The sequence below is a fragment of the Cucurbitaria berberidis genome, assembly GCF_010015615.1.
Source record: "Cucurbitaria berberidis CBS 394.84 unplaced genomic scaffold K460scaffold_5, whole genome shotgun sequence".
NCBI lineage: Eukaryota > Fungi > Ascomycota > Dothideomycetes > Pleosporales > Cucurbitariaceae > Cucurbitaria > Cucurbitaria berberidis.
In genome coordinates, this window is record NW_024468939.1 from 2,096,070 (window position 1) to 2,121,165 (window position 25,096).

General features: G+C 54.0%; 12 protein-coding genes across 12 annotated transcripts; 6 read left to right on the forward strand and 6 right to left on the reverse strand.

The window, feature by feature from the left end:
- Positions 1-400: 400 nt before the first annotated feature.
- Positions 401-3,033, forward strand: K460DRAFT_293824 (C2H2 zinc finger protein; the record flags this gene model as incomplete). The annotated part of the gene is made up of 2 exons (XM_040929451.1): positions 401-805; positions 859-3,033. The coding sequence occupies 2 exons, from the start codon at positions 401-403 to the stop codon at positions 3,031-3,033; spliced, it is 2,580 nt and encodes an 859-aa protein (XP_040784664.1).
- A 531-nt stretch (positions 3,034-3,564) lies between these two features.
- On the reverse strand, positions 3,565-4,053 carry K460DRAFT_178894 (uncharacterized protein). Its single transcript, XM_040927031.1, has one exon. It carries the CDS (start codon positions 3,955-3,957, stop codon positions 3,742-3,744), a length of 216 nt encoding a protein of 71 aa, XP_040784665.1. The 5' UTR covers positions 3,958-4,053; the 3' UTR covers positions 3,565-3,741.
- Positions 4,054-4,707: 654 nt separating this feature from the next.
- K460DRAFT_370104 (uncharacterized protein) lies at positions 4,708-4,946 on the reverse strand. Its single transcript, XM_040934086.1, has one exon. It carries the CDS (start codon positions 4,922-4,924, stop codon positions 4,730-4,732), a length of 195 nt encoding a protein of 64 aa, XP_040784666.1. The 5' UTR covers positions 4,925-4,946; the 3' UTR covers positions 4,708-4,729.
- Positions 4,947-5,257: 311 nt separating this feature from the next.
- K460DRAFT_319857 (uncharacterized protein) lies at positions 5,258-7,061 on the forward strand. Its single transcript, XM_040930438.1, has 2 exons — positions 5,258-5,694; positions 5,745-7,061. The coding sequence occupies exons 1-2, from the start codon at positions 5,339-5,341 to the stop codon at positions 6,718-6,720; spliced, it is 1,332 nt and encodes a 443-aa protein (XP_040784667.1). The 5' UTR covers positions 5,258-5,338; the 3' UTR covers positions 6,721-7,061.
- A 1,460-nt stretch (positions 7,062-8,521) lies between these two features.
- Positions 8,522-11,344, forward strand: K460DRAFT_358762 (uncharacterized protein; the record flags this gene model as incomplete). The annotated part of the gene is made up of 3 exons (XM_040932137.1): positions 8,522-8,897; positions 8,950-9,942; positions 9,993-11,344. The coding sequence occupies 3 exons, from the start codon at positions 8,522-8,524 to the stop codon at positions 11,342-11,344; spliced, it is 2,721 nt and encodes a 906-aa protein (XP_040784668.1).
- Positions 11,345-12,096: 752 nt separating this feature from the next.
- K460DRAFT_292018 (acetolactate synthase) lies at positions 12,097-14,298 on the reverse strand (the record flags this gene model as incomplete). Its single annotated transcript, XM_040929329.1, has 3 exons — positions 12,097-12,146; positions 12,207-13,889; positions 13,953-14,298. 3 exons carry the CDS (start codon positions 14,296-14,298, stop codon positions 12,097-12,099), a joined length of 2,079 nt encoding a protein of 692 aa, XP_040784669.1.
- A 487-nt stretch (positions 14,299-14,785) lies between these two features.
- Positions 14,786-16,405, forward strand: K460DRAFT_370109 (uncharacterized protein). The gene has a single exon (XM_040934087.1). It carries the CDS (start codon positions 15,064-15,066, stop codon positions 16,144-16,146), a length of 1,083 nt encoding a protein of 360 aa, XP_040784670.1. The 5' UTR covers positions 14,786-15,063; the 3' UTR covers positions 16,147-16,405.
- Positions 16,406-16,445: 40 nt separating this feature from the next.
- Positions 16,446-18,934, reverse strand: K460DRAFT_370110 (uncharacterized protein). The gene is made up of 3 exons (XM_040934088.1): positions 17,469-18,934; positions 17,083-17,420; positions 16,446-17,033 (listed from the first exon to the last, which is right to left on the reverse strand). The coding sequence occupies exons 1-3, from the start codon at positions 18,502-18,504 to the stop codon at positions 16,698-16,700; spliced, it is 1,710 nt and encodes a 569-aa protein (XP_040784671.1). The 5' UTR covers positions 18,505-18,934; the 3' UTR covers positions 16,446-16,697.
- A 230-nt stretch (positions 18,935-19,164) lies between these two features.
- K460DRAFT_370111 (uncharacterized protein) lies at positions 19,165-21,537 on the reverse strand. Its single transcript, XM_040934089.1, has one exon. The coding sequence runs from the start codon at positions 21,496-21,498 to the stop codon at positions 19,342-19,344; it is 2,157 nt and encodes a 718-aa protein (XP_040784672.1). The 5' UTR covers positions 21,499-21,537; the 3' UTR covers positions 19,165-19,341.
- Positions 21,538-21,721: 184 nt separating this feature from the next.
- K460DRAFT_409533 (uncharacterized protein) lies at positions 21,722-22,917 on the forward strand (the record flags this gene model as incomplete). The annotated part of the gene is made up of 2 exons (XM_040937259.1): positions 21,722-21,837; positions 21,891-22,917. The coding sequence occupies 2 exons, from the start codon at positions 21,722-21,724 to the stop codon at positions 22,915-22,917; spliced, it is 1,143 nt and encodes a 380-aa protein (XP_040784673.1).
- Positions 22,918-23,055: 138 nt separating this feature from the next.
- Positions 23,056-24,047, reverse strand: K460DRAFT_380053 (uncharacterized protein; the record flags this gene model as incomplete). The annotated part of the gene is made up of 2 exons (XM_040935222.1): positions 23,056-23,742; positions 23,793-24,047. 2 exons carry the CDS (start codon positions 24,045-24,047, stop codon positions 23,056-23,058), a joined length of 942 nt encoding a protein of 313 aa, XP_040784674.1.
- Positions 24,048-24,193: 146 nt separating this feature from the next.
- On the forward strand, positions 24,194-24,985 carry K460DRAFT_291371 (glycosyltransferase family 2 protein; the record flags this gene model as incomplete). The annotated part of the gene is made up of 2 exons (XM_040929276.1): positions 24,194-24,303; positions 24,364-24,985. The coding sequence occupies 2 exons, from the start codon at positions 24,194-24,196 to the stop codon at positions 24,983-24,985; spliced, it is 732 nt and encodes a 243-aa protein (XP_040784675.1).
- Positions 24,986-25,096: the final 111 nt, after the last annotated feature.

Here is a 25,096-nt window from a genome sequence, read left to right on the forward strand (position 1 = left end):
ACCACCTCAGTAGCCCATAGTCGGCCAGAGCTGCCTCTGCCATTGCTCCTTTCCTGCACCTGCTCATGCGCCCTTTCTGCCCACTGCGACTGCCAGTACCAGCCAGTCGCGTACCCGGACGACGCGAACGAGGACAGGGCGACCCGAGGACCATCGCTCAGGTTTCGCACCGCCGTATGGCATCAATGTCCTTGTGACACCCGCTATCTCCCGCCATAACCACCACACCACCCTCCACTCGCTAAATCTCCGCGATAACCCCCATATCCCACCTCACATCGACCCCGAGACACTGCCGTCATCTGCTCGGGCATCAACCACGCACCTCATAACCTCCTTCCCCGGCGCGTTCCGCTGCCCGACTTGTACCCATCCCTCGAATCGAAACCTCTTCCTCACAATGGGTAATACCCAGGGCAAGGAATCTCAGCCCAGCTCGCGGGGCCACGCTCGCCGCTCAAGTTCCCATGTACCCACTTCGCCCACCACATCGGCACCCGTCGCAGCGCCACAAGAGAGAACAGGAGGCGGTGTGTATAGCTCGAGGAACGGTAGAGGAAGCAGGCATGACTTATCCTTCTTAGGCATTAGAGCTGAACCCACTGAGCGTGATCCTGCGCTCGAGCCGCGGCGAGAGACCAAAGCCGAGCGTGAGGCTCGTAAGCTAGAAAAAGATCGAGCACTCAGAGCACAAGAGCGGGAACGGAGTATTCGGGACGAGGGCGTAGACGGAGGCTATCTGGTCACTCTTGGTGTCTACACGGGCCCAGAGGACTTTAGCAAGCCGATTGTGCGACAATTGCAGGTATGCGCCACCCACCCACTGCTGACATGCTCGCCCGCGTTCACACATGCTAGATTGAGAGACGACTCGCTCCCTTCTGGAAAGGTCTCAATGATCACGAGGATACCTGGACCGAGAATCAGCTCGTAGCCGTTGTCAATGGCCTGCCACTTCCCGCCCCCGATGAGATCCCACCAGAAGAGCCGTCTCGAGCGAGTAATCGTCTCAGCCCCGCATGGAACCCTCGTAGCTCGGAACCTAACTTGAGCAATCTGTCAGTCCCTATCACTTCGCGGTCCATGTCTGCGAACTCGGATCGCTCAGGAAATTTATCGCCGTCCCATCCCGCCTTCTCCCTCCCCTCACCAGTCTCGCCCATCTCGTCCGCGTCACCCTTCTTCCGTGGCCGCGCAAAGACGCTTGCTTCCCTCGCCTCGGGCTCTCGCAATGCATCGCAAACGGACATCGCTCCGCAGGAACTCAATCTCCCCAAGGATCCATACGTGAATGGTCAACGGCTAGAGGCCTTTCTGTACAAGAACGCCGCAGAATGCCCCATCTGCTTCATGTATTACCCGCCGCACCTCAATAAGACACGATGTTGCGACCAACCGATATGCTCCGAGTGTTTTGTACAAATCAAGCGACCCGACCCGCATCCACCTGAGCACCATGGAGAGGCCGAAAGTCCATCTGCTGAGCCTCAGGAAGAGATCCAGCTAGTCTCTGAGCCCGCAGCTTGTCCATTCTGCGTGCAACCGGAATTTGGCGTCACTTTTGAACCTCCACCTTTTAGGCGTGGGCTGGTTTATAACGGACCTGGCCAGAACCCATTGAGCAACGCAGCCTCTGCAATGTCATCCACAACTTCCTTGAATTCACCAACTGTGACCTCACCAGGGCGTAGGAGAGCCACATCACTCGCTGTAAACGACAAGACGGTCATTACGACGGATATGGTTCGGCCTGACTGGGCCAAGAAGCTGGCTGATGCAAAAGCACATGCCTTGCGAAGGGCTGCTGCTGCGACAGCTCTGCATAATGCTGCCTACATGATGGGAAATATCCAACAACAGGAGAGCCGCTTTGGCCTCGGTAGACGAAGGCGGACGATATTCAATAGTGACAGCGCCGGCAGCAGTGGTATTGGGACGCCGCGACGGGAAGGCGAAGGCTCATCTGGCCGCGCCACTGATGGATCAAACGACTTATTTCCGGGTCGAATCAGCTCGCGGCGAGGCAACAGAATGGATGATCTAGAAGAACTCATGATGATGGAAGCCATTCGCCTCAGTCTCGCAGCTGAAGAAGACCGAAAAAGAAAAGAAGACAAGGAAGCGGCCAAAGAAGCTAAGAAAGAGGGCAAGAAGAAAGCAAAGGAGAACAAGAAGGTAGCGAAAGCGCAGCGCAGTATTGGGAGCGGCTTCCATCCCGTTGAAATTGATGACCTTGAGGACACAGATGTAGGCACTTCAGCTGCAGCGGGCAAAGGCAAGGCAGTGGACCGATCTGGTGGCCCCACCGGGTCCAATTCCATGACTGAGCCTCCTTCCGTCATCAACGCCTCGACTTTGAAAGATGATCCACAGAAGCACCTCGAAGACAGCCGCGCACAAATTCAACGAGGCAAGACCCCCGACTCTGGCAATCTGGCACCGTTCGATCCCTTCAGCGACCAGCCATGCCATCGTTCTGCGATGAACAACCTCTCTAACGCTTCATCATCGGCCTCCTCGTTCGCCGAGTCATACCAGAACTCCCTCCGCCAGGACAGTCAAAACAACCTAGCACCCGGCTCAGCTTATGGGCCAAGTCCGAATGCTTCAGGTGTAAGCTTTAGTCAAGGCGAGACACCTCCACAAGACACGCCTGACACCGAGCCTATGTTCAACTTTCAAAGCCTTGCGGAAGCAATCACGCCTGAAGACAGCAAGGATGGTGGCGCTCAGTTTATCGAAAACGTCGAGGAGAAAAAGTCACATCCCTCCAAAACAGCACCTCTGGCTAGCGACACAGCCGCATCAATTAGCACGGCGAACACGGATCGTTCGGAACCACTGGGCGAGAGTGTCATGACACTCAAACCCACTGCCACCCCGCTGGCGCTAACGGTAACAAACGAGGACCAAGACGAAATTACCGCTGCACCGCGTGTCGAAGTCGTACCGCACGATCACTCTTTCGACCAGAAACAGTATGGGAACGTAAGCATGGTAGACAGGATAAGTCACCATCAAGCTACGCAGTAAACACATGCCATCACATTGCAAACAATCCATATTCTTCTTCTCTCACTTTACATATTTCGCATTCTGTACTGGCGTTAACAGCAGCGTAGGCTAGCGGTGACGTATTTGATCGGCGGCTTTTTCCTTAGTCTAGCAACCATCGCTATGATCCTGTTGATGCCTGTTTTATTTCTTCAGAGGGTTTTCGTGTGGATAATTGGAGGACCTTGCCTTTCCCCAGATTGCGATTTAGCGGAGTGGACATGTTCGCTGGATGATATAGACAGATAAGGACGGCATAAGCTCAGAATGGAAAATGAGTGCAATGTATTGATTATTGCGTGCATAGCTGACATATTGTATAAAGGCAACATATTGTAGTAGTCGAACAACTGATGGCTCTTGTAGCAAATTTGGATGCTAGGAAAGTCGAGCCTGCGACTATCTGACTTCCAGATTCGCCCACGCTCGCTCACGTCAGAACTGGTGTCTGAAACTGTGAGTCTTGCCTTGTCTTCTCCTTCATCGTAGTGCGGTTGCCGTCTTGCACCATTTGATCTTCGTTCTTGTCCGCGACTACTCTGTGTGGTGTGTCGCTCGATGCTCGTTCTCCGCCGCGGCGTCCCGTTACCCCAATTCAACTGCGCGCACTCATTTCTGATACCCGCTGCATTGGATGAAGTAGTTCGATACTCGAATGTTCCACTATGGACCCCTCTCTCGTAGATATCAGATCAGGCTTCGAATATCGCGGTAGGAGAGCAGCGCGCTTCCACCCAGGCGCCTCGAGTCTATCTGGGACACCAAATTCGTAGCCATCTGTAAGAGCATGCTCGGTTTGCCAGGGCTTAGTAGGTCGAGGACGGTCAAGGCCCAGCAGGCGGCCTGGACAGCGAGCAGAATAGCGATGCAGATGCGGAATGAAGAAGAATAGCCTTTTGACATTGTTGCTAACTAAGAGGATTTTAAGTTACGGAATGAGTTCAGAGTACTTTGTATGTCGGGAAGAAATAAGCTCCTGGTGACAGATTGAATAGGAGGAATACCCCGGGGGGCTTGGATGCCTATATATATGTTATGCGCGGGCGGGCGAAGTAAGCAAAAAGCCATGTTGGCTTCTTCGCGTTAATTAAGACATGCGCCAAGGGGCACAGTGCCTTCGTGGCACGCCTTCACCCCTTCATGTATTGCTGCTATTGCTGCTATTGAAACACTTGAGGTGCTTCACGCGCATGGGAAAGTCCACATATTTATCTGGTGATAGGACAATGGAGTTGCGGTGTGATGGTGTTTGTAGGGGTCCTTCCTAATCGCTAGTAGCTCTTGCTTCTGTCCAACCTAGGTGGGCAAGGCGTCCCATCCGCGTTCGGGCTAGAGCCAAGCTACTCAGCAAAATCAAGCCCCACGTGCTGCGGGTGGTCGCCTTGAATCCGCCCTAGATCTACGCGCTCTCACACCGACACGCTGCCCAGGTGTGAACTTTGCATAACCTCGTCGCTTATTCAAGCATTTCTAAACGGCGAATGTACAACGCCCAAGCGCATCTTGAGCACGACACCATTGCCAGTCTGGCGACATGTTCAACGATAGCGCGGTCCTAGGGCGGCGCCTTATCCTATTGCTTGATTCCAGCTCCACCCTGGGGCTGAGCGGCAACCAAAGTTCGACAACAAAGCTTGTTCAATGGCCCCGGGGTCTCAAGCATTGGTATTTTCCATCAACCTCTGAAAATGGGTCGGAAAATTAATGTCTCACTAATCGCGATCAATCCTCTGGCGTGCAGGCGCCTCCCGTTTGGTAGTGTCACAGGAACCGATCTTGTGAATCGCCCGTGTCGGGCTCTACTGGATCGTAGCCCGTAAGCTGTCAGCATGTTCCAGGTTCCCAGGACAATAGCCAGGCGTACTCGCATGGGGACCCAGAGTAATAAGCAGGTAGTTCTTTTAAGTCTTCCCGAGTAGTTGGGGGCCGTATGCATGCGGAGGTATATATCCCCTCCACTCGTCTGCTGGTTTCTTTGTTCGATGGTACGACGGACCCATTGATGCCACAACGAGAAAGGTGAGTACCGAATTCTTCTACACTGCTCCGAAATCTTCCCGAGCCTCACGATTCGGCACGGCCTTGTACTTTGTGGAAGACTGGTCCCAATATCGCTCTTCCAGCCTGATGCGGCTAGCGTAGTGCCGCAATCTGGAAGTCCAGAACTCCGCCACCCCGGACATGATGTGCTCTTGAGATGGCAGTTCCCCGCAGTTTTGTTTTTGAGGCTTCTCAAGTTTTGTTGCACTGTTGTTGTCGCGTTGTTCGGCGTTAATCTTGGACCATGGAGCAGGCACCAGAAAAAACGAAATCCGAGCCTGTTGTTGCTGTACGACCGGTATTTCTTAGGATGGTGAGCGGGGACGGTACTCCGCGCAGGTTCCACGATGATGAGGATGAGACGGGAAGTCAGGATTCGAGTGCCATAAGTTTAGAAGAGATTGAGGGACGAAAGAAGTCAGAGTGGTATCGGCGCAGCGGGCCAAGTTCATGGCGCAGTGACTTGAGCTGGTGGTGTGGATTGCCATCAAGAGATCGCGAAGAGTCAGTACCAGAGAGGAGAGCAAGAAGAAGGCGCTGTTGTCAAAGAGTAGGAGTCGTAGTCGTTGTTTTGGCGATATTCGGCGTCATTGCCGGAGTGTAAGGACTAATAACCGCATCAGACCCATTGCATCGCTGACATGGAGTAGTGTGTATGTATCCTTCGTCACCACACTAAGACGTCGTCTTGCCCCTCCACCAGGCCATAGCGGACTGCAACACATTGTTGAGACCTGGAAAGAGCCGGACTCGAAGGGCGCATTCAAATTCGATTGGAGAGATGATTTCAGCCGCGACATTGTCCCAAAAAACTGCCACTCGCACAACGATTACTGGCGCGCCGTTCCGCTCTATGCAGCTCTCGCGGTGGGCTGTGTGAGCGTCGAGGCAGATGTGTGGTTGACCGAAGAAAAGGAGCTGCTTGTTAGTCACTCGTGGAAATCCACGAAAAGAGTGCGAACGTTAAGAAGCTTATACCTCGATCCACTGACCAACATTTTCGAAAACCGAAACGTGTCTGCAGCATCAACAGAAGACAGGGAGACTGGCCTTTTCGAATCCGATCCGAATATCTCCACGATCCTACTCATCGACTTCAAATCCAAGGGCCGTGAGATATGGCCAGTCCTCCTCTCGCAACTCCAACCGCTCCGCGACAGAAACTGGCTCACGTACTATGACGGCGAGAAACTGATCCAGGGACCGTTGACTGTCGTGGGCACGGGGAACACACCATTCGATCTGGTGCAGCAAAACGCTACCAACCGCTTCGTCTTCTTCGACGCCCCTTTGCTCTCCATCTCCGACGCCAAATACAACGCTACTAATAGCTACTACGCTTCCACCAATATCAAATCGGCAATCGGTAGAATCTGGACGATGAACGGGCTATCTCGCAAGCAATTTGACACGATCAAAGGCCAAGTGGATGCCGCGCAAGAGAAGGGCTTGAAGAGTCGGTACTGGGATACACCGCCTTGGCCGATTTCGCTGAGGGACAGCGTGTGGCGGACGCTGATGGATGCTGGTGTTGGCATGCTCAATGTGGATGATCTGATCAGTGCGACAAGATGGAACTGGGGATGGTGTGTTATTGCTGGACTCACACTTTGCGGGAACAGCTAAGTGTGCAGACTGAGGAATGTGCATTTCTCTTCTTGTAAAATTATCTCGGGAGGACGGAAGGTTTGCATTGCATGAGAGCATGGAGTTCTGGAGTCGTGAAAGCATATTGCACAGCAACTTGGGGGAAGGAAATGGGAAATGCTCCATTTTTACGAAGTTATGATTTGTAGATGGATCGTCGCCATGGTAGTTGGAAATCAAGCGGGGACGCAAATCTTGATACATTATACTCTTTCCTTATGCATACGCTTCCATGTATGAGTTTTGTGGGGAACGTTTTGACGATCTCCAATATGTGAGCCGTAGCTGTGGGTAGCTAGTGCGTGTTTTGATGACTGTGGCGGGTTTGACCTGCTAAGAATAGCCGCTTTTTTGCCATCGCGTGGCGGCTGTAGACTTGTCTGCTCTCTGTCTGTCTCTTAAGTGTGGTGTAAGTGATGCCATACAACAAAGTGAGGAGGTATGTTTGACCAACAAGGATCAAAGGATGCGCGTTCTTTGTTCTTGTGAGCCACGTGTTCGGTTGCCGGTCCCACAAGCATCTCCCACTATGACAGGGGACCAAATACTCCACGCAATATCGTGATCGTGATCTTGATCTTGCAAGCGAGAGAACTCCAAGGAATTGCTGTTGTTGCTCAGCGTCCTGGTTGCTGGGTTTACAATTAGCCGTTGAGGCCCTGCATGCCTCCAGGGTCCCCTCGCGCCAAGTCATACCCTGCTCTTGGAAAAGGCAAATCAAAGCTTCAATATCAAGCCATCTTGTTGAATTGGAAATGACAGAGACGCGCGCCACTGTGTTGGGACCTCATAAACTTGGATTGTGCATTTGTGGGCAGTTCGCTGCCTCGCAACCAAGGCACCACACCAGCACTGCATCTCGGGTAGTTTCTTTCGATCTAAAGATGGCGACACGTCACGCACCGACGTCATACCATTGTGGAGAGCTTCTGTAGGATCATGGAGCGCGAGGTACATCAATGCCTATACCATAAACGTTGACCTCAACCAATATTTAGTTTTTTTCGAAGCGCATCCAAACGCGTACGACTGGGGGAATTGGCCAGATGGGATCCTCATCAGGGGTTGCGTATGATCCCGATTGAGAATTCTCACCCGAGATGCTGGTGGAGCAGATGAAGGGCATCTCCCAGCCCAGCTCGCCTGTTGGACTGAGCAAAAATGAAGTTGGCAAGATCGACGATTTTTGCAGGTTTTCCCGGGCCTTTGCCGTGACAGGGCTCCTCCCCGATTTGCCCGTGGCGAGCCTTAGCGCGGTTTCACTGCCTGTCTGTGGCTTCTGCACCATCGATTCCCTGCAGGAACGATGCAATTGCGGGTCCGGGGGCGCTGTGTCTGTCGTCTTTGAAGAATGTCCTTCTCCTTAAGTTTTCTTCTTCACCCGCACTCGTTCACCTCTGCTTTGCGCCATTGTGTCTCTCCGAGAGCTCCAGGCTCGTTTCCTACCTCTTCTTGTTTCCTTGGTGACCTGGCCTGGCAGTTGTTTCTTAGTCCAATCCCTGGCTGTACGCGTTTCTCCACCGTCCCACGACGCGATCCGCATAGTGAAAGTGCTCGACGCACATTCCTTGCCGGCCTTTCCCGCTGCCCTCTCCACTACTGAACGTCTCGGGTCCTGCATTCCATTTGCCCACTGTTGCGTTTGGCGGTGACGACATCGCCCAGTACGACCGTCTACTAGATCTCTTTCCTTATGACAAGCAATCAACGATCTCCCTCCCAGAGGTCCTTTCGCCAATCCCACTACGGCTTTCAACCGCTCAACGGCACCAACGAAGACATGGACGGCCGAACCAATGACATCCCCCTCCAGACTGTCGTCAGTCACACGCCCTCACAATCGCCTACCTCGAAAGAGGACAAGTCTGAAAAGACGGGCATGTTCCATAGAGGACGCAGGAGGCTGGCAAAGGTCGACTCGCAGACGGGAGCGCCATTGCCTGAACGCCCTCACCAAGGAGAGAAGACGGCTTTGAATCATATGGGCAGGGTTTACACCAAGATTCTCAACTACAGCATCATCACGCGCTACATGATCTATGTTGCGCCTGTCGCTCTTCTGCTGGCTATTCCCATCATTCTGTCGCAAACAGGCACAATCACAGGCTCAATCAGCGGCACCGAGCAGAAGAAGTTCTGGATATGGATCGAAATCAGTGAGTGCTCATTATCCAGTCCAACATCCTACATACTAACATATCATACCAGTCTGGCTCAGTTTCTGGGTCATGAAGATCGTCGCTCACTTCCTCCCCAACGTCTTCGAGTTCCTGATTGGTGTAGTCAGCCCTGGTGTCAAGAAATACGCTCTCCTTCTACGAGCTATAGAAAAGCCCCTGTCGTTCGTCCTGTGGATGATCGTCAACCAGGCCACGTTCCCCGCACTTGTTCGACCCTTGCCTCTCAAGGAAGGACAGACTAAACCGGCATGGATCGACACAATGCAGTCTGTTCTCCTTGCTCTGCTTGTGTGCACCATTATCGTTCTCGCCGAACGCGTCTTGATCCAGTTGATTAGCATCAGCTACCACCGAAAGCAATTCGATGGCAAGATTAAAGAGTCCAAGCACAACATCTACCTCCTCGGTGTTCTATATGACACCTCGAGGTCTCTATTCCCAGCTTACTGCAACGAATTCGCAGAGGAGGACTACATTATTCAGGACACGATTCTTGATCTAGGCCTTGGCAGCAAAAAGGGAACCCGCAAGCATGGCCGTTCAGGCAGTAAAACACCCATGCGCCTGATCCAGGAGGTTGGGCGAGATGCTGGCCGAATTGGAGATAAGATCACTTCAGTCTTTGGTACCATTGCTTCTGAGATTACGGGCAAGAAGGTGTTCGATCCGAACTCGGCTCATTCCGTCGTTTTGACCGCTCTGGAGCGGAACAAGAGCGCCGAGGCCCTCGCAAGGCGAATCTGGATGTCCTTTGTCGTTGAAGGCAAGAACGAGCTGTACCTGGAGGATTTTGTCGAGGTCATGGGCCCCCAACGCGAAGAGGAGGCCGAGGAGTGCTTCGCTGCACTTGACCGCGACGGAAACGGCGACATCAGTCTCGACGAGATGATCCTTACGGTGACCGACTATGCCAGACAGCGCAAGTCAATCAACACCAGCATGCACGATGTTGACCAAGCTATCAACGCGCTTGACGGTCTGATTCTGACGATTGCTCTGATCGTCTGCATCTTCGTCTTTAGTGAGTACTCATGGTTTGACACCAGATTATGATATGCTAATACAGCCTAGTCGCCTTCCTTGCCCCAGGCTTTCGCGCCACGCTCACGACGTCTGCCACTGCCCTCCTGTCGCTGTCCTTCGTTTTCGCGACTACTGCCCAAGAAGTTCTGGGTTCCTGCATCTTTCTATTCGTCAAGCATCCTTACGATATCGGCGATCGTGTCGACATCACTCTGGAGCAGCTCACCGTTGAACACATTGCCCTACTCTATACGGTGTTCAAGCGTGTTACTAACGGTAAGACGGTTCAGATTCCGAATATCGTTTTGAACAGTCTATGGGTAGAAAACATTACGCGCAGCAAGGCCATGAGGGAGCAGGTATCCGTATTTTGTGCTTTCGATACGTCGTTCGAGGATGTCAACCTGTTGAAATTGGAGATGTCCAACTTTGTTCACGATCCTATCAACAGCCGCGACTTCCACTCCGATATCAACATCGAGGTCGTCAGCATCGCAGAGATGAACAAGCTCGAGCTACGCGTCGAGATCCAACACAAGAGCAATTGGTCCAACGAAACTCTCCGCGCGTCTCGACGATCCAAGTTCATGTGCGCTTTGGTGCTTGCGTTGCGCAAGGTTCCTATCAATGGTCCAGCGGGCTCAGATGCCGCCCTAGGATCGCAAGACAAGCCCACGTGGTCTGTGGCCGTTCCGCCTGCCGAGGCTATTGCAGCATACAAGAAGTACCAAGAGGATGCTGATGCCGCTCGTCTGCATCCCCTGAACAAGCCCGAGGACAATGACAAGGGCAAGTCTACTAGTACCGACTATCTCGGCGTCAATGTCGGAGAAGACAACGCCGTGAATTCGTTGACCAACCGCCGACCCGGAGCAGATCCCATTCGCGACGATACCTGGGAGGCGCGCGACGATGTTAGTACACTCGGCAGAAGTAATTCGGATGCTCGAGCCGATCTGGATGAAGTCCGCGGCTTGCTACACAAGGTGAGCTCTTCCGGCAAGCGCAAGGGAGGTACCACCCTCTCGCCATATAGCTCGCGTCCCTCGGGCGATATATCTCGACAGAATCTTCCGCCACCTCTGCCTCTTCCAGTACACACTATGAGTGGCCAATACGCAGCACCACCTGGCCCACCGGCTATGCCTCCGCCAACCATCACACGGAGTACTGCGCCCGGTTCGCCTACGTCCATCTCGACGGGCCATGTAGAGGAGTACACGTATCAGACCATGGTGCCACCACCACGGTCAGGAGGCCTCCCTCCAGCACCGCAGGTGGAGGAAGATGAGGGAGAGAGGCGCTGGGATGCTCAGCAGGGGTATTCGAACAACCCGTATAGGGGCCAGAGCCCGCCCGCGCCGGGACCTGCCGACCGATTCCAGTATAAGCGGGAGTAGGCTTTTCGCCCAAAGCTGAACCGTGTCAAAGAGTGAGAAGAAGAGTCTGAGAGATGATGCGATATAATGACTTTCCTTATTTGGTCCGCTGGCGAGCTGAGGGGTCATTGCGGAATTAGCGATTTCATGTAGTGCGGGTTTTTTTTTTAAAAAGTTTGTAGAACCCGGCCGTAGAGCCTTGTGCATGGGTGGCTGCCCGGATAGTGGCATGTCCCCCTGGCGTTTTAGACATGCATATGCATTGATCGAGTGGCCAGCCCTAGATGGCGGCGAAAGATGAGAATCAAAAAGTCTTATCTCTCTCTCAGGTTCATTCTTTGGGCTGTGACAGTGATGTACTTGGAAGTGAGCATGTTGCGTGCAGAAAAAAAGATAGTTTCATCTGCGCACAAAAACGGTGTGTATATTTCCATCCACAAGACTGCAAAACACGGACCAAGTCCTCAGGTCTCCATTTTCAAGAACGTCAAACCAGCGCAACCCAACCGCCATGCAGGATAAACCTCGATGCTTAAAAACGGAATATATCATGATTCGAAATCCCCATAATTTCCTCTCCAGTTTGGAAAGGAAAGCCTGATTCATATAGAAACATCCAAATATTTCACTTTTAACTTGTCGAACTTTTTTTCAGGGGAAAAGCGCTCCACCGGAAAATGGGATAAAGAACGCCGGTACCTGACTCAATGTACATACAAGGAAGAGAAATTTACACGCGGGGGAGGAAAGGGGATATAACTGGGCCAAGAGGCTTAGCGGCCTGATCGATCTTTGGTTTGGGCTCTGCGATCTTTTATCGTTTCTGCGACGTTGTTAGTATGCCGAGTTTCAGGTAGGATGATGGTGTAGGATAATGACTTACTCTCGTCATAGACCATAAACTCATGTAGCGCACTGCCCGCGGGCACCATGGGCAGCACAGGCACCTTCTGATCCGTCACAATCTCCAGGAGCGCCGGACCGTCGGTGTTGAGGAGCCACTTGAGCTTGTCCTCCAACTCGTCAGGCTTGATGCAGCGCTGCGCCTGAACGCCCATGGCGTCACCCAGCTTCACGAAATCGGCGTTCCGCTGGTGCGTATGCGAGAAACGGTCCGTGTAGAAGAGCGTTTGCCATTGCGTGACCATGCCCTGCTCCTCGTTGTTGAGGATGATGATCTTTACGCCAATGTTGAACTCTGCGGCAGTAGACAGCTCGGTCAGCGTCATGCTGAAAGAGGAATCGCCGTCAATGTCGATGACTGTGCACTCGGGACGGGCGACCTTGGCGCCGATGGCGGCGGGAAGACCATAGCCCATGGTGCCGAGACCACCAGAGGTGATCATGGTACGTGGGTATCGCCACCGGTAGTGCTGGGCGCACCACATCTGATGCTGACCGACACCGGTTGTAAGGATGGTCTCATGCTTGTTGTGTGCTGTGAGATTGGACAGTGTCTCCATGACGGTCTGCGGCTTGATGAGGCCATTCTCGCCCTCCTTCTCGTATGCCCACGGGAAGCGCTCCTTCCAGTCTGCAATTTGGGCGAACCATTCCGGCCTCTCCTTTACGGTATTTAGGAGCGGAATGAGCTGGGTAAGATTGGTGCCAACGTCGCCCTCGACAGCCTCAGTCGCCTGCACGACCTTGTTGATGTTCTTGGGCATGATTTCGAAGTGGATGATTCCACCTCGGCCTTCGGCTGCGGCAGCTTTCGCGGCGGGAGCAAATTTGGCGATGGCGCCTGTGATGCGGTCGTCAAAGCGGGCACCAAGGGCGAGGATGAGGTCGGCCTCCTGCATAGCCATGTTGGCGTATGCCGAGCCGTGCATACCAAGCATGTGCAGGGACTTGGGGTCGAGTTCATCGAATCCTCCGAGGCCTTGCAGCGTGGTGGTGACGGGAATCTGCATCTTCTCCGAGAGCTCCTTTAGAATCTCAGGACCATTCTCTGTCTGGAGAATGCCCTGTCCGGCATAGATGACAGGCTTCTTCGCCATGTTGATCAAGTTGGCAGATCTCCTGATGGAGGTGTCAAGCTGTTGCTTGCTCAGTTCTCTTGCCGCGAGCGTTGCTGCGCTCACAGAGGTTGGGAGAGAGCTGCTCATGGGAATGGGTCTTGAGAGGATGCTGGCTGTGACATCCTTTGGCAGATCAACCAGGACAGGTCCCGGGCGTCCGCTTGTCGCAATCTCAAACGCCTCGTTGATTCTCCTCGGCAGCTCTGCAATATTCTTGACCAAAACGTTCCACTTGGTGCATGGCCTTGTGATGCCCACCATGTCGGCCTCTTGGAAAGCGTCGGACCCAATTGCGCTCGTGACGACCTGCCCGCAGAAGACAACTAGAGGTGTTCCGTCCATCAGGGCATCCTGCATAGGTGTGACGACATTGGTGGCACCAGGCCCCGAGGTGACGAGCACCACACCGGGCTTGCCACTGGCGCGGGCATAACCCTCGGCCATGTGGCCGGCACCCTGCTCATGCCGTGGCAGGATGAAGTCGAAGTGTTTTGACTGGTAGATGGCATCGAAGACGGGGAGAATGGCACCGCCTGGGTAGCCGACTGAGTCATGTTGTTAGTGAGAGCATTTTGGAAGCGAGCATGGCAGTTGGGGACGTGGCGTACAAATGTGCTTGACACCCTGGCGGAGCATCATTTCGTGAAAGATCTCCCCGCCTGTCATGCCAACGAAGGAGTGGTCCATTGCGGGGCTGCGGTATGGCTTCAATGGCTGGACGTCGCCATAGTCCTCGCGATTGAAGGCGGGCGCAGGTCTTGGGCGCGCCTGGGGTTGTGAGGCGGCGGCCGCGGTGCTCTGAGGCCGCTTCGCATCTTCAGCGACGACCTTCTGTGTGATTGCTTGCGCAGGCCTGCGGAATGGCGAGACGGCGCATCTTTGTGCGGAGGTGGAAAAGGTGGTGGTGCGTGAGCCCTTGAGAGCGGCGATGGCTCGTGTGCGTGATTGCTGCATGGCGAGGGAGGGCGGTCCTCGCAGGACTATATAATATATATATGATAACGCGCTGAGTGGAGAGAAGAGAAAGCAGCAGTCAGCAGCAGCAAGAGCAGCAAAAACAAAGGGCGTGTTTCTGCTGTGGTGAATTAAGAGTCAAGCTTCGCCTGCTGGCTGGCCCTTTGAGACTGAAGAAGAGCCCAGGGCAGCAGCCAAAAATGAGTGGAGAGTGGAGTCATCGCTGTTAGTTAGCAGCCCTCGTGATTGGCTTACCCCACAACCCAGCGCCGAAGATCGGACCGCGGGCCATTCACTCTCTACTCGTGCTTCATAACCGGTGCCGGCAAGAGAACGACGAGAGGAGGAGGACTATGCAAGCCCCACCGCCTCCAGCACGCGCGGGCAACCATGGCCGTGTCCTAAGCGGCGATGAGCGACGCAGAGGTGAAAACTCCCTGCTTGTGCCCCCCTCTCGTATATACAACACCAAGGGTTAACACGAGCCAGTCGCTATCCCCAGGCGCTCTACTCGTGGGCCCCTCGACAGTGACGACGATGACGACAATGACGACAACCATGTAGTAGACGAGTATGCACCCGTTCCATTCAGCCGACACGCTGGCATAATACGAACTGCAAGAAAACACGTCCTGACCACACTCCACACCATACAGTCCGCTGGCAGAGAGTGCGCCGCCCAGCCTCCCTTCACGCGTCCTGTCTCCAGTGCGCGGTGCTGAGGCAAGCCCGCAACTCCAAGATGGACCCTCTCGCGGCATCGACATGCCCTCTATGGACTTCTCCTTCCTCCAAGACCCCGCGGCATACCACGCCCTGCCCGCGGCCAACGTCCCGCAGCCCTTCTTAAACGCCCCAAACGCCCCATCCGTCTCGTCCCCTCTCGACACGCTGCTGCTGTCGGGCCACTACCGCCTCGCAGCCATAGCCGCGGCCCGCAACATAGTCACTGCCGCCGCGCCGACCGACTATGAGACACTGTTCCACCTCGTCCATGTGCGCCTCGCGTGTCTGTGTCTCATCGAGGAACACGCGCTTGCGGCGCAGGAGTCGAAGCTATTGGGTGACCTAGAGAGCGCCTTCTACCGCCACCCCTTGACCAACGTGCACATCGTGCCCTGGGACCTGCGCCTTTTGGCTGTGAGACTCACTGCGCTGGGCTATGGCGAGTGGCGGAAGGGCATAATGGGCTACTATGAGCTCGCGCGCGAGTGCAGGGAGAGCATCATCAAGTCCACCTTTGCCGACGACAAGAACCTCTGGCGCCGTCGACTCCACGAGTGCGGCATCCGCGTAGCCAATGTGCTGGTCGAGATGGGCGACCTTGAGGGCGCGGGTCGCCATCTAGGCACCCTGTCATGCTCGGAAGAGACTGCAGACACAGCTGATGCAAGAGTCATCTTGCTCATGGAGACATTCGTATGGCTCCGTGTCGGCGACATCCAAGCCGCCCGCCGCTGTCTCTCTCGCGCCTCACATGCCTCAGCAGACAAGCTCGTAGACGGCACAATGGACGCACTGATCCAACTCGCAGATTCAGACTACGAGGCCGCAGCCTCGTCGTTTCGTGCTCTGCATGAAAGCTTCCCGGACGACGCCATGGTCATGCAGAACTTGGCAGTGTGTTTGCTCTACACGGGCCGAATCTCAGACGCCCGGGATCTCTTGAGTGAGCTTGTGGATCAGAGCCCGCCCTTTCACTCTCTAGTATTCAACTTGAGCACAGTGTATGAGCTGTGTACAGAAAGGAATCGGGACAAGAAGCTTCATCTCGCTGAGAAGCTAGCTAGCAGAAGAGACGGTGGAGGAATGGGCTGGGAGCTCGGCAGCTCCGAGTTTAAGCTGTAGATGAATACATGTGTTATCACAATCGACACTAGTCACCAAGAAAGCACAAAACTGTTGCAAGGCACTATTCTCTTAGCTACCCTAAAGTACTATGCTCCATCGACAAAAATTTAGCTCCACAAAGCAAACAGTCGCTCAGGCTTTCTCTATTCGCTTGCTGCCATGGCGCTCAGCCTTGCTTTCCAATGAGGATTGAACATATGAAACATCAAGCATGTACAGGCCTGCCGCCGAGGAATCAAAGGTTGCCCCCCCCCCCCCCCCCCCCCCCCCCCCCCCCCACCCCCCCCCCCCCCCCCCCACCCCCAAAAAACCCGTATCCAACCTTTCGTATTTTCAATGTTTCCCAGATGCGCCTTGGTAGGAGATGCCGGGCCGCAACGGGCGCCGCGTGGTATCGTCGTGTAGTCTTGAAGTGATGTGTCATGTGTCATGGTTCGCTGCATCGCAAAGATGAGATTTCTGTCGTCTTATTTCGGCAGACTCGTGCTAGTGTATTTCCTCAATCTTCTCCATCACCCGAATGCGCTCTAGAACCTCGGTTCCCAAAATCACAATTCATCATCTTCCTCCATGCTTGTCTCGATGGTCGGTATGTTGCCATCCGAGTTACCCCGCTCCTTCTGTGCGCTGAGAAGCGCCTGTCCTAAACTCTTGCGCACGTTGTCGTCGAAGCCAGGTAAAGAAGCTCGTTGCTTCTTGAAAGGGGATGCTATAGACCCTGCAGTACTGAGTTCGGCCGACGCCTTAGCAGTGGCGGACGACGACGCTTCGCTTGCTGCCGAAGCGCCCGGGGCGGGTGTGCCAGATAGAGGAGAGGTAGACGAGTCCGCTGCAGGGGATGCTGAAGGGCGACCCAGTGGTTCGGCGGAATGCTGGCGTTTCAGCTGGTTTAGTGTTAGCGGGATAAACACAAGTCCTCAAACTTTGTCGTACCTTGATCTTCCGCACGCCCTCAGCAAGCTCACCCTGCTTGAGGGCGTCTTCGGGCGAGAGCATGCCCTTCCCACTCTCATAATTATCCTCGTCTGCATCCTCGACCTTGATTTCGTCATCGTCATCTGCATCACTGTCCATAGCCCCCTCGCTCTTCAGCTTGGACTTGGGTGATGTTTTTGAACCATCTCGGTAGCCGCCAAAGTTCTTGGTGCCGCTAGAGGCATTCAAGGGTTTGAGACTGCCAAAGTCAAGCGCTCCTGATTTTCGTCGGGTTGCTGGTGAAGTGACTTGGGCGGCCTTTTCAGTGTCCAAGATGCCCATCTTGCGCAGTTGACCTAGTCACACTTAGCTCATGCTTATTCCAAAACTCGGTAGTTACTTACGCTCTCCGCGGTACAGGAAGGTAAAGACAGCATATGGCTTATCCGGTGGGTCTATCCCGGTCACCGTCTGAGTGCTGATGGACTTGGGATCTAGCGTCTTGGGCTTTGCGAAGCTCGTAGTGTGGTCGATGTCCTCACCTTCTCCAGTGCCGTTCTGCTCGTCGTCGTCGTGCGCGTCGAACTGTGGGGAGTACTCGCCGCGCTTGATTTCGCCAGATGCGAGTACGCGGAACAGGGCGACCTTGATCTGTCCTGCCGCCTCGGGCATTGGGGGTTCATCGTCCGAGTCCGAGTCGGTGGTGAAGAACTCGTCGTTGCCCGACAGGGTCTCGACAGGCGCGTCCTTGCTCTCGCCATAGCGCAGAACGCCGTTCCCTGAATCCTTCGTGTCTTCTTCGTCACTGCTGCCGCGCGCCTCTCTCCGCTTCCTTCGCTTCTTCTCCAGACGCTGCTTTCTCCGCTCAATCTTGGCGGCCACATCCTTGTCTTTGCCCTCTAGATCCAGGCCGTTTAGCCATCGTTCGAGTCCAACCTCGCGGAAGAGGAACTCGCGCTCTGCGAGGCCCCCGCCTTCAGACTCTGGCACGCTGACCCACCGTGAATTCACCCACGTCTCCTCGCCGCGACGCAATAGAGTCGCTACTTCCTCTTTTCCGCGTCCATCAAAGTATATGTATGCAGCGATTGTTTCGTTTGGCGAGGTGGTGAGAGGCTTGTAGGGAGCTATCGTGGGACCGTATTTGCCCCGCTCGCCAGTATAGCCAGGGAGGCCGCCGACGATTTTGGCTTTGGGGTTGGGATCATCGTCCGTCGACTTGGGTGTAGAATATGGGACGTGAAGACCTGGCGTTAGTAGTGTGATTGATATCGCGAATGTTGACTGTTCGGGCTTGGTAGCACCAGGCGGAACTTTTGCTGGAGGGACAGGTATATAAGACGTGATCCGGTGGAACTTGGATTGCTTCTGTATCGAGTACTCGGCCAAAGGCCCTTGTGGAGTATGAATCGACACGGCGAGCCCCAAAAAGCACGGCATGCTGAACTAGTAATGCCGCTGCTGGGTCGAGATATGGCTTGTTGATGGGGTTCAGCTGCTCAGGCTTGGCAAACTTGGGTAGACCGTCTCTACCGGATAGCCGCAGCTGCCGGCGAGGGAGCTGTGCGAGTAATTTGGCGGCGTCTTGGAGGTGACGGGGGTCAAATAGGAAGATGTGATTGTGCTGTTGGCGTAGGGCCTTCGGAGGCTTCGAAGGCTGGAGGCTTGGGCCAATCACGGAGGAGCCACGACGGCACCTGATCGATAGCTCAAAGAGCTTTGCGCGTCAACGTCAACGGCTGTAGTGCGAGAGAAGAAAGCTGGTGTGTTGTCGTCGAAATCGGGCACAGCGTCTCGATTGAAGTCGATCAAGCGCGGGGTCGTGATTGGGTCCTCTTTTAGCGGCCAGGCTTCCTCAATCGTCGACTGCTTCTCTGATCTCACATCTTCTTCCCAAACCTGAGGTTGTCAGACGTCCTTTCGACGTGTCGTCTAGGAATCGCGAGGTTTTCTATCTGTCAGATCTGTTCCAGCTCGCCCGCTTAGCTTATGACTGGTAATATGTCAACAAAGACTCAGACACGCCGGAGGGCACTTGATCAGACACTCGGGTCGCTTGGCGAGTCGCCCAAGCCAGTTACATGAAACAAGATGTTTTCGGTTCCAAAGTCTTGGAATTGGTATTCAGTTCTATTCTATCTGGGGTATCATAATATGCCAATGCCTATCCTCCAAACAGCACAGCACTCTCCCGCTCAAACTTAACCCTGAAGGTACACTTTGGGTGCTCTTTTGCAACTCCAAAGTTACCAAAAGTTACTACCCTGTATCACGCTACTACTCTCCGTCTGAAGCAAACATGTCTTCCGCTTTTGGTCGCAGACGGCGAGCCCGTGCTGCTGCCGTTTCTCCATGTGGCTCATTCGCAGGCGATGTAGCAAGAGCCTCTGGGGAGGCGTTCTTAGGCTCTATAGACACCATAGCCTCATCGACCAGTGCGGTTACCTCCGGAGCTGTTGCTTGAGGTATTTCCGTCGATGCGTCCCCTGCTGGATCTGCTGGTGATTCATCATCTTCATCCACATCCACATCCATTTCCACCTCCACCTCCTCTTCCTCGTTGCTAGGACCTGGACCCGCAGTAGCTTTGCGAACCACATTGCCCTTGCGCTTTCTCTTCTCCGCTAACCGCCGTGCTTGCTCCTGCTCCTCCTTCTGCCTCTCGCGCGCGTTGAACACCTCTTCAAGGTGAGTGAGTGTTGTATCATCGAATAGATGCTCATCCTGCCAGACTTTAAGGATCAAGTTGACTTCGTCTCTGTAACTCCTTTCCGTCATACGTCCCATCTCCAGCCGACTAGGGAGCTGTTCGAGATGCTCGAACACTTTGCGCTCCACCAGCTGGGTTCCAATAGCAAGGCGGTACTTGTACGATACACCGGATTCCTTTGCGGTGACTAAAAGGACGTCTGAGATGATGCGGAGGGCATTCAAGGTGACCTGTCGTATGTCGGGGCGCCTAAGATCGTCCTTGCCTTCGGGATCGCCAGCACGGTTTCTTGGGTTGGCCTCTGTCAACTGGAACGGTTCTATGATATTAGATATGAGTATGTGAATAACCTCATCCATACCCTGAGCGGCATGTTCAACTGCGAAGACTGAAATAGCAGCGATGTCATCTGCAACGATGCTCCCAGGTGGTAAAGACGTAATTAGCCAAAGGAACAATGTCCGCGAGCGAGGGCTCATGATACCAAGCCCATTGTCGACACGACCTGGGTAGTTGTCTCCTACCGGAAGGGGCCTGAACTGTGGTTTCTCCTGATCATCTTCATCCTCGCTTGAAGGGTATGCATCCTCCTCATCAAAGGCTCCCAATTGATCGGCAAACTCGTTAACAAGATTCTGGGGGCCGATCCAAGAACCTTGACCGGCAAAGATCTCGGAATTCGCCGTGTCACAGACTAACTGATGTAACCGCCACCGGTAATATCGATTGACTGGGTGCTTCTGGTCATAGAGCCAAGCAAATCGCTCTTCATCTTGAACCTGCGGATCGTTCATTAGTGCGGCTTCGAACTCCACACCGCCGATTATGACTCCTTCGATGGTCTGATGGACTAGTCTGAGGGTAGCAAGATCTGGCGGCTGGTTTGCGGTTATGACCAGGTGTTCAGTATCCTCGCGCGGTCTATCCCTGCTCCCTCCACCTAGATCCGGCGGAGGAGCATACCCCTTGCGCGACTCAGGTGCCTGCCAGCGAGCGCCAAACGGCTCGCTACGTTGTGCCGTCTCTACTGTCCGACCGCCCAAGTATCTGTCCAAGTGTAGATAGTATCCCTTGCCCAGATATTTCTTGTCATTGAGCTTGTTCATGGCCTCGTCAAGGTCCCGCGCATTGGCGTCTTTGTCGAATATAACCTTCATCGTCGCAGATGGTCGCCCCTTCGTAGACGGGCCTTGCGGGGGAATCTTCTCGACCTTGGTGACCTTGAGCGATGGAAATGCTGCGAACAGGTCTTCGACTCGGCGCGGATCAATTGCTGGCGGGAGATTAGAGGCTTTCGCGACGAGTGTCGAGAATACATTCTCTGCCTGCTTCGGGGCCTCGAGTGCTGCAGGACCCGTAGGAACTGCGCCTCCGAATCTTGACTGCATTTGTGGTGCTAATCGCCCAGGAGGAGCGTTGGGTCTTGGGTAGCCATCTAAAGGTTCAGGTTCGAGTGTGCCTGGCCCGCTCTTCATTGTCCTCTGTCGTCCCGTGAAGTGTCTCTTGCTCCCGGTAGGCACAAAGACATCTTCTTCGGCCGCATGGTCTCGCTCAGACTCTCCCAGAATGCTCTTATCCTCACCATGCTCCTCCATGAAGTCGGCCATGACCTTGTCGAGCGCATTCTTCTCCTCTCGTGCCTTTGCTTCCTCTTCTTCTTTGGCCTTGGGTGTTAATTGCGCCTTGTTGGCTTTTGCCGCGCCCAGCGAGAATTTGAACGCCATGGCGCCGTGAGTGTCGAATGCTGGTAACGGCTCTTTGGTCGACAGGTGAGGGCCGCATGGGCACGAGAGCTATCGTAGAGTTAAGCTTGCGGAGGCGGTCTGTGACACCCTGGCTGCCGATGACTAGCGCGTCCCGCTACCTACCTTGTCCCACCCTGCGTTGACTTATGAACCACGTTCAGTCTGGTGACTCTAGTCAGTGGTCAGAATCTATCTAGTTACCATGACTTCGGCGCAGGAGGTTCAGTCATTGCTGCGATTCTTGTCGCAAGATGCCAAACTTCCGCTCGCGCAGGCAATGGGCAAAGTCAAGAACCTTCAAGCAGCCAAGCTCGTCACGTAAGCACGTGAGCACGCATCCTATCTTCAGTCGTGCATACTAACGCGTGCAGAGCATCCGACCTATCAAAGGCGGACTTTGAGAGCCTCAAGACCGTCTTTGGAGACGAGAAGGTAGCGCGACAGGTGCTAAATGCCGCAAAGCGAGCCTCGAAAAAGCGCGCATCAAGCGATGCTTCAGCCCCAGTTCCAGCACCATCGCCAAAGAAGGCGAAGCCGATGCCCATGTACGGACAGCCACTCAATCCTACCGAGTTTGAAGCATCGCTTGCGCTCCCAGAGGCGGACTGTGACGAGGAGAAGCTCAAGTCTGCAGTCATCTATACAAACAGAGCTCCGCTAGTACTGGCGTTTGCATGCACTTTGCTTAAATACACCATGCCCGAACAGCCAATCTCAAGTAGGCTCAGCCTCGCCCAAGCAGTCACCTCCATGAACAGTAAGAACAAAGCCATCCACGTTGGCTTGGATACTGGACAAGCGGCCGAAGATGAAGGATGGGGCGAAGGCCAACCAATCATGCGAATCATGACTAGGGATGTTCGCGTCATGAAGAGGTGGGGCTATGAGTGGGAGGAAGAATCCACGCAAGGGACGCTTACGGCTTCAACACAAGAAACGCTCAAATCTTCCCAGGAGACACTTGTGGAAGAAGCAAAGGCGAAAGATCCCGCGCTTTGGGGCGTCGATCTAGAGGCACTCAAGAAGGCCAACCAACCTGGAGCAGGCGGATCATATAAAGGGGCAACAAGTCAATTGCCCATCTACACAGCCCAGTCAGCCAGAGCTTATCTTATGAAGGCATTCGAGACTCCAAAAGTAGAAGGAACAGCACCTGCGAAGCGAACAAATACTGGGATAGTAGCGGAGAAGGAGCGCAATCTCAGTCTCCTACTAGGTGCTCTCGAGCTCTTGTACCAATCATGGGCTGATGTTCTGAGCAGCGAAACCCTTAATAATCGCGCTTGGGGATGGTATGTCCGCGTGCGCCCAGATGTAGCACATGGAGCAGCTGGATGGGGTGGCAAGGGAAATGTCAAGTTGTCAGACATCCTCGAGCTGAGGCGGCCTGCTGGATAACTGCCATTTTTCTTTCAGGACCTTAGCTCTTTGACAGACCAAAACACTTCAACAATCCTCATAGTGATCGATTAGCTCTGATACGAGCTTTTGAAGTTGTTCCTAGTCCCTCATTAATCAACTATATTTTGATTCTGCTCATTTAATCTTATCAGCGTGCCACTGGCTCAAAGATCCCAAATCCCTCGTCATCAGCACAGTCCTGTTGTTACCATTCCTATCGACCACCTCGGCGTTACCAAGCTTCCAATTCTTCTCGGCCTCAGACTTGCCCCCCGAGCTCGAGGGATTACGGCCCAGGAACACGCTATTCCAACCTGCTGCTTCGGCCCCATCGTAGTCCTTCTCTAGATCGTCACCCACATATAGCTTTTCAAAATTCTCGACCGTTAACCCCTCCTGGTTGCCCACTAGCGTTTCTTCGAGCATTTCAGTTGCGGCGTCAAACATCCTACTGTCTGGTTTTTCGAAGCCAACATCGTAGCTCAGCACGACGAAATTGACGTCGTCGCCCAACGCCGCATCCGCCTCATGCTGGTCGGCTGAACCAATCCTCCTCGGGCCAACCTTGAGGCCTAAAGATTCCAGTATTCCTGGTACGCGATCATCGGAGTTTGTGATGATGCCAACAACAGTTTTGTCCCATGTCCAAGCAGAACTGGTTTTACTCAATGGTCCATTGCGCAGCATATCGAAGAAGGGTTGGACATCATCGTAAAGATCGTAGCCTTCTTTCGTTGAGTATCGTTTCAACAGCTCTTTAATAAGAGCCTGTGGAACTTCATTTCCAGGGTTGAGAAACTCCTTGAAGGTGTTGCGTATTACCTTCATTCATTAGTCTGCGTTGTGATGTCTCTCAGGGCGTAGAGGCTCACGGTGCCCCACCACTTCTCCGCTCCAAGTCCTGTAGCCTTGCCATAATTTGGATTACGTTTCGACTCCTGCTTGAATGCTTGCTTAAATGATGTAGCTACTGCCTTTGCGTGTGTGGTGTCGCCGCAATCAATACCGTGGCGAGCTGCGGCTCTAGCGTACGCAACTGGGATCGGCACGCTGGGTGTGAACAGAGTACCAAATGCATCGAAACATAGCAGCAGATTCTTCTTTCCCACCGCTTTCGTGGCTGACATAGCGGAGGGTGTTGGAGGGAGGTGGTCGAAAGGGGTTAGTGGTCCAAGCTCCTGTGCGGACACGATCACCTCCGCGATTCCCAGACTTCGACACGACCTCGAACTGCAGTCTTTCGTTCACCTATCAGCAACATCCAGCAGTCAAAATGCCGCCCAAACAGAGCCAGGACAAGTACTCAGTCCTCCTACCAACATACAATGAGCGCCGGAACCTGCCTATAATAACATGGCTGCTCCACAAGACGTTCACCGAGAAGTATGTAGTACCCTGCACACTACCTTGCAGTCAAGTGCAATTCTAACTGCCATTGAACAGCAAACTCGATTGGGAGCTCATCATCATCGACGACGGCTCACCCGACGGCACCCAAGAAGTAGCCGCCCAACTCCAAAAAGCCTACACCCCTCAACGCATCCAAATTCGCGCGCGAGCTGGTAAACTCGGCCTCGGAACCGCCTACGTACACGGCCTACAATTTGCGACCGGAAACTTTGTCATCATCATGGACGCCGATTTCTCGCACCACCCAAAATTCATCGCGCCCATGATCGCCCTACAGAAGACGAAGAACTACGATATCGTAACAGGCACCAGGTACGCGGGCGATGGAGGCGTCTTTGGGTGGGATCTGAAGAGGAAGTTTGTGAGTCGGGGCGCAAATCTGTTTGCGGATACGGTGTTGAGGCCTGGTGTGAGTGATCTTACCGGCAGCTTTAGGCTGTATAAGAAGGAGGTGCTGCAGAAGGTGATCCGGAGTACCGAGAGCAAGGGCTATACATTCCAGATGGAGATGATGGTGCGGGCGAAGGCGATGGGATGCACGGTCGCGGAGGTCCCCATCTCATTCGTCGACCGTCTGTACGGCGAGAGCAAGCTTGGTGGTGATGAGATTGTGGAGTATGCAAAGGGCGTGCTCAACCTGTGGTTGAAGGTCTAAGAAGAGAGGCTAGCTTTGCATGGCGTTGGCGTTCGATGGGATGGGATGAATGGCATGATTAGGCCTACAGGCTTCTTGATCTGAAATATCTGAGGCTGGCATATAGGAGAC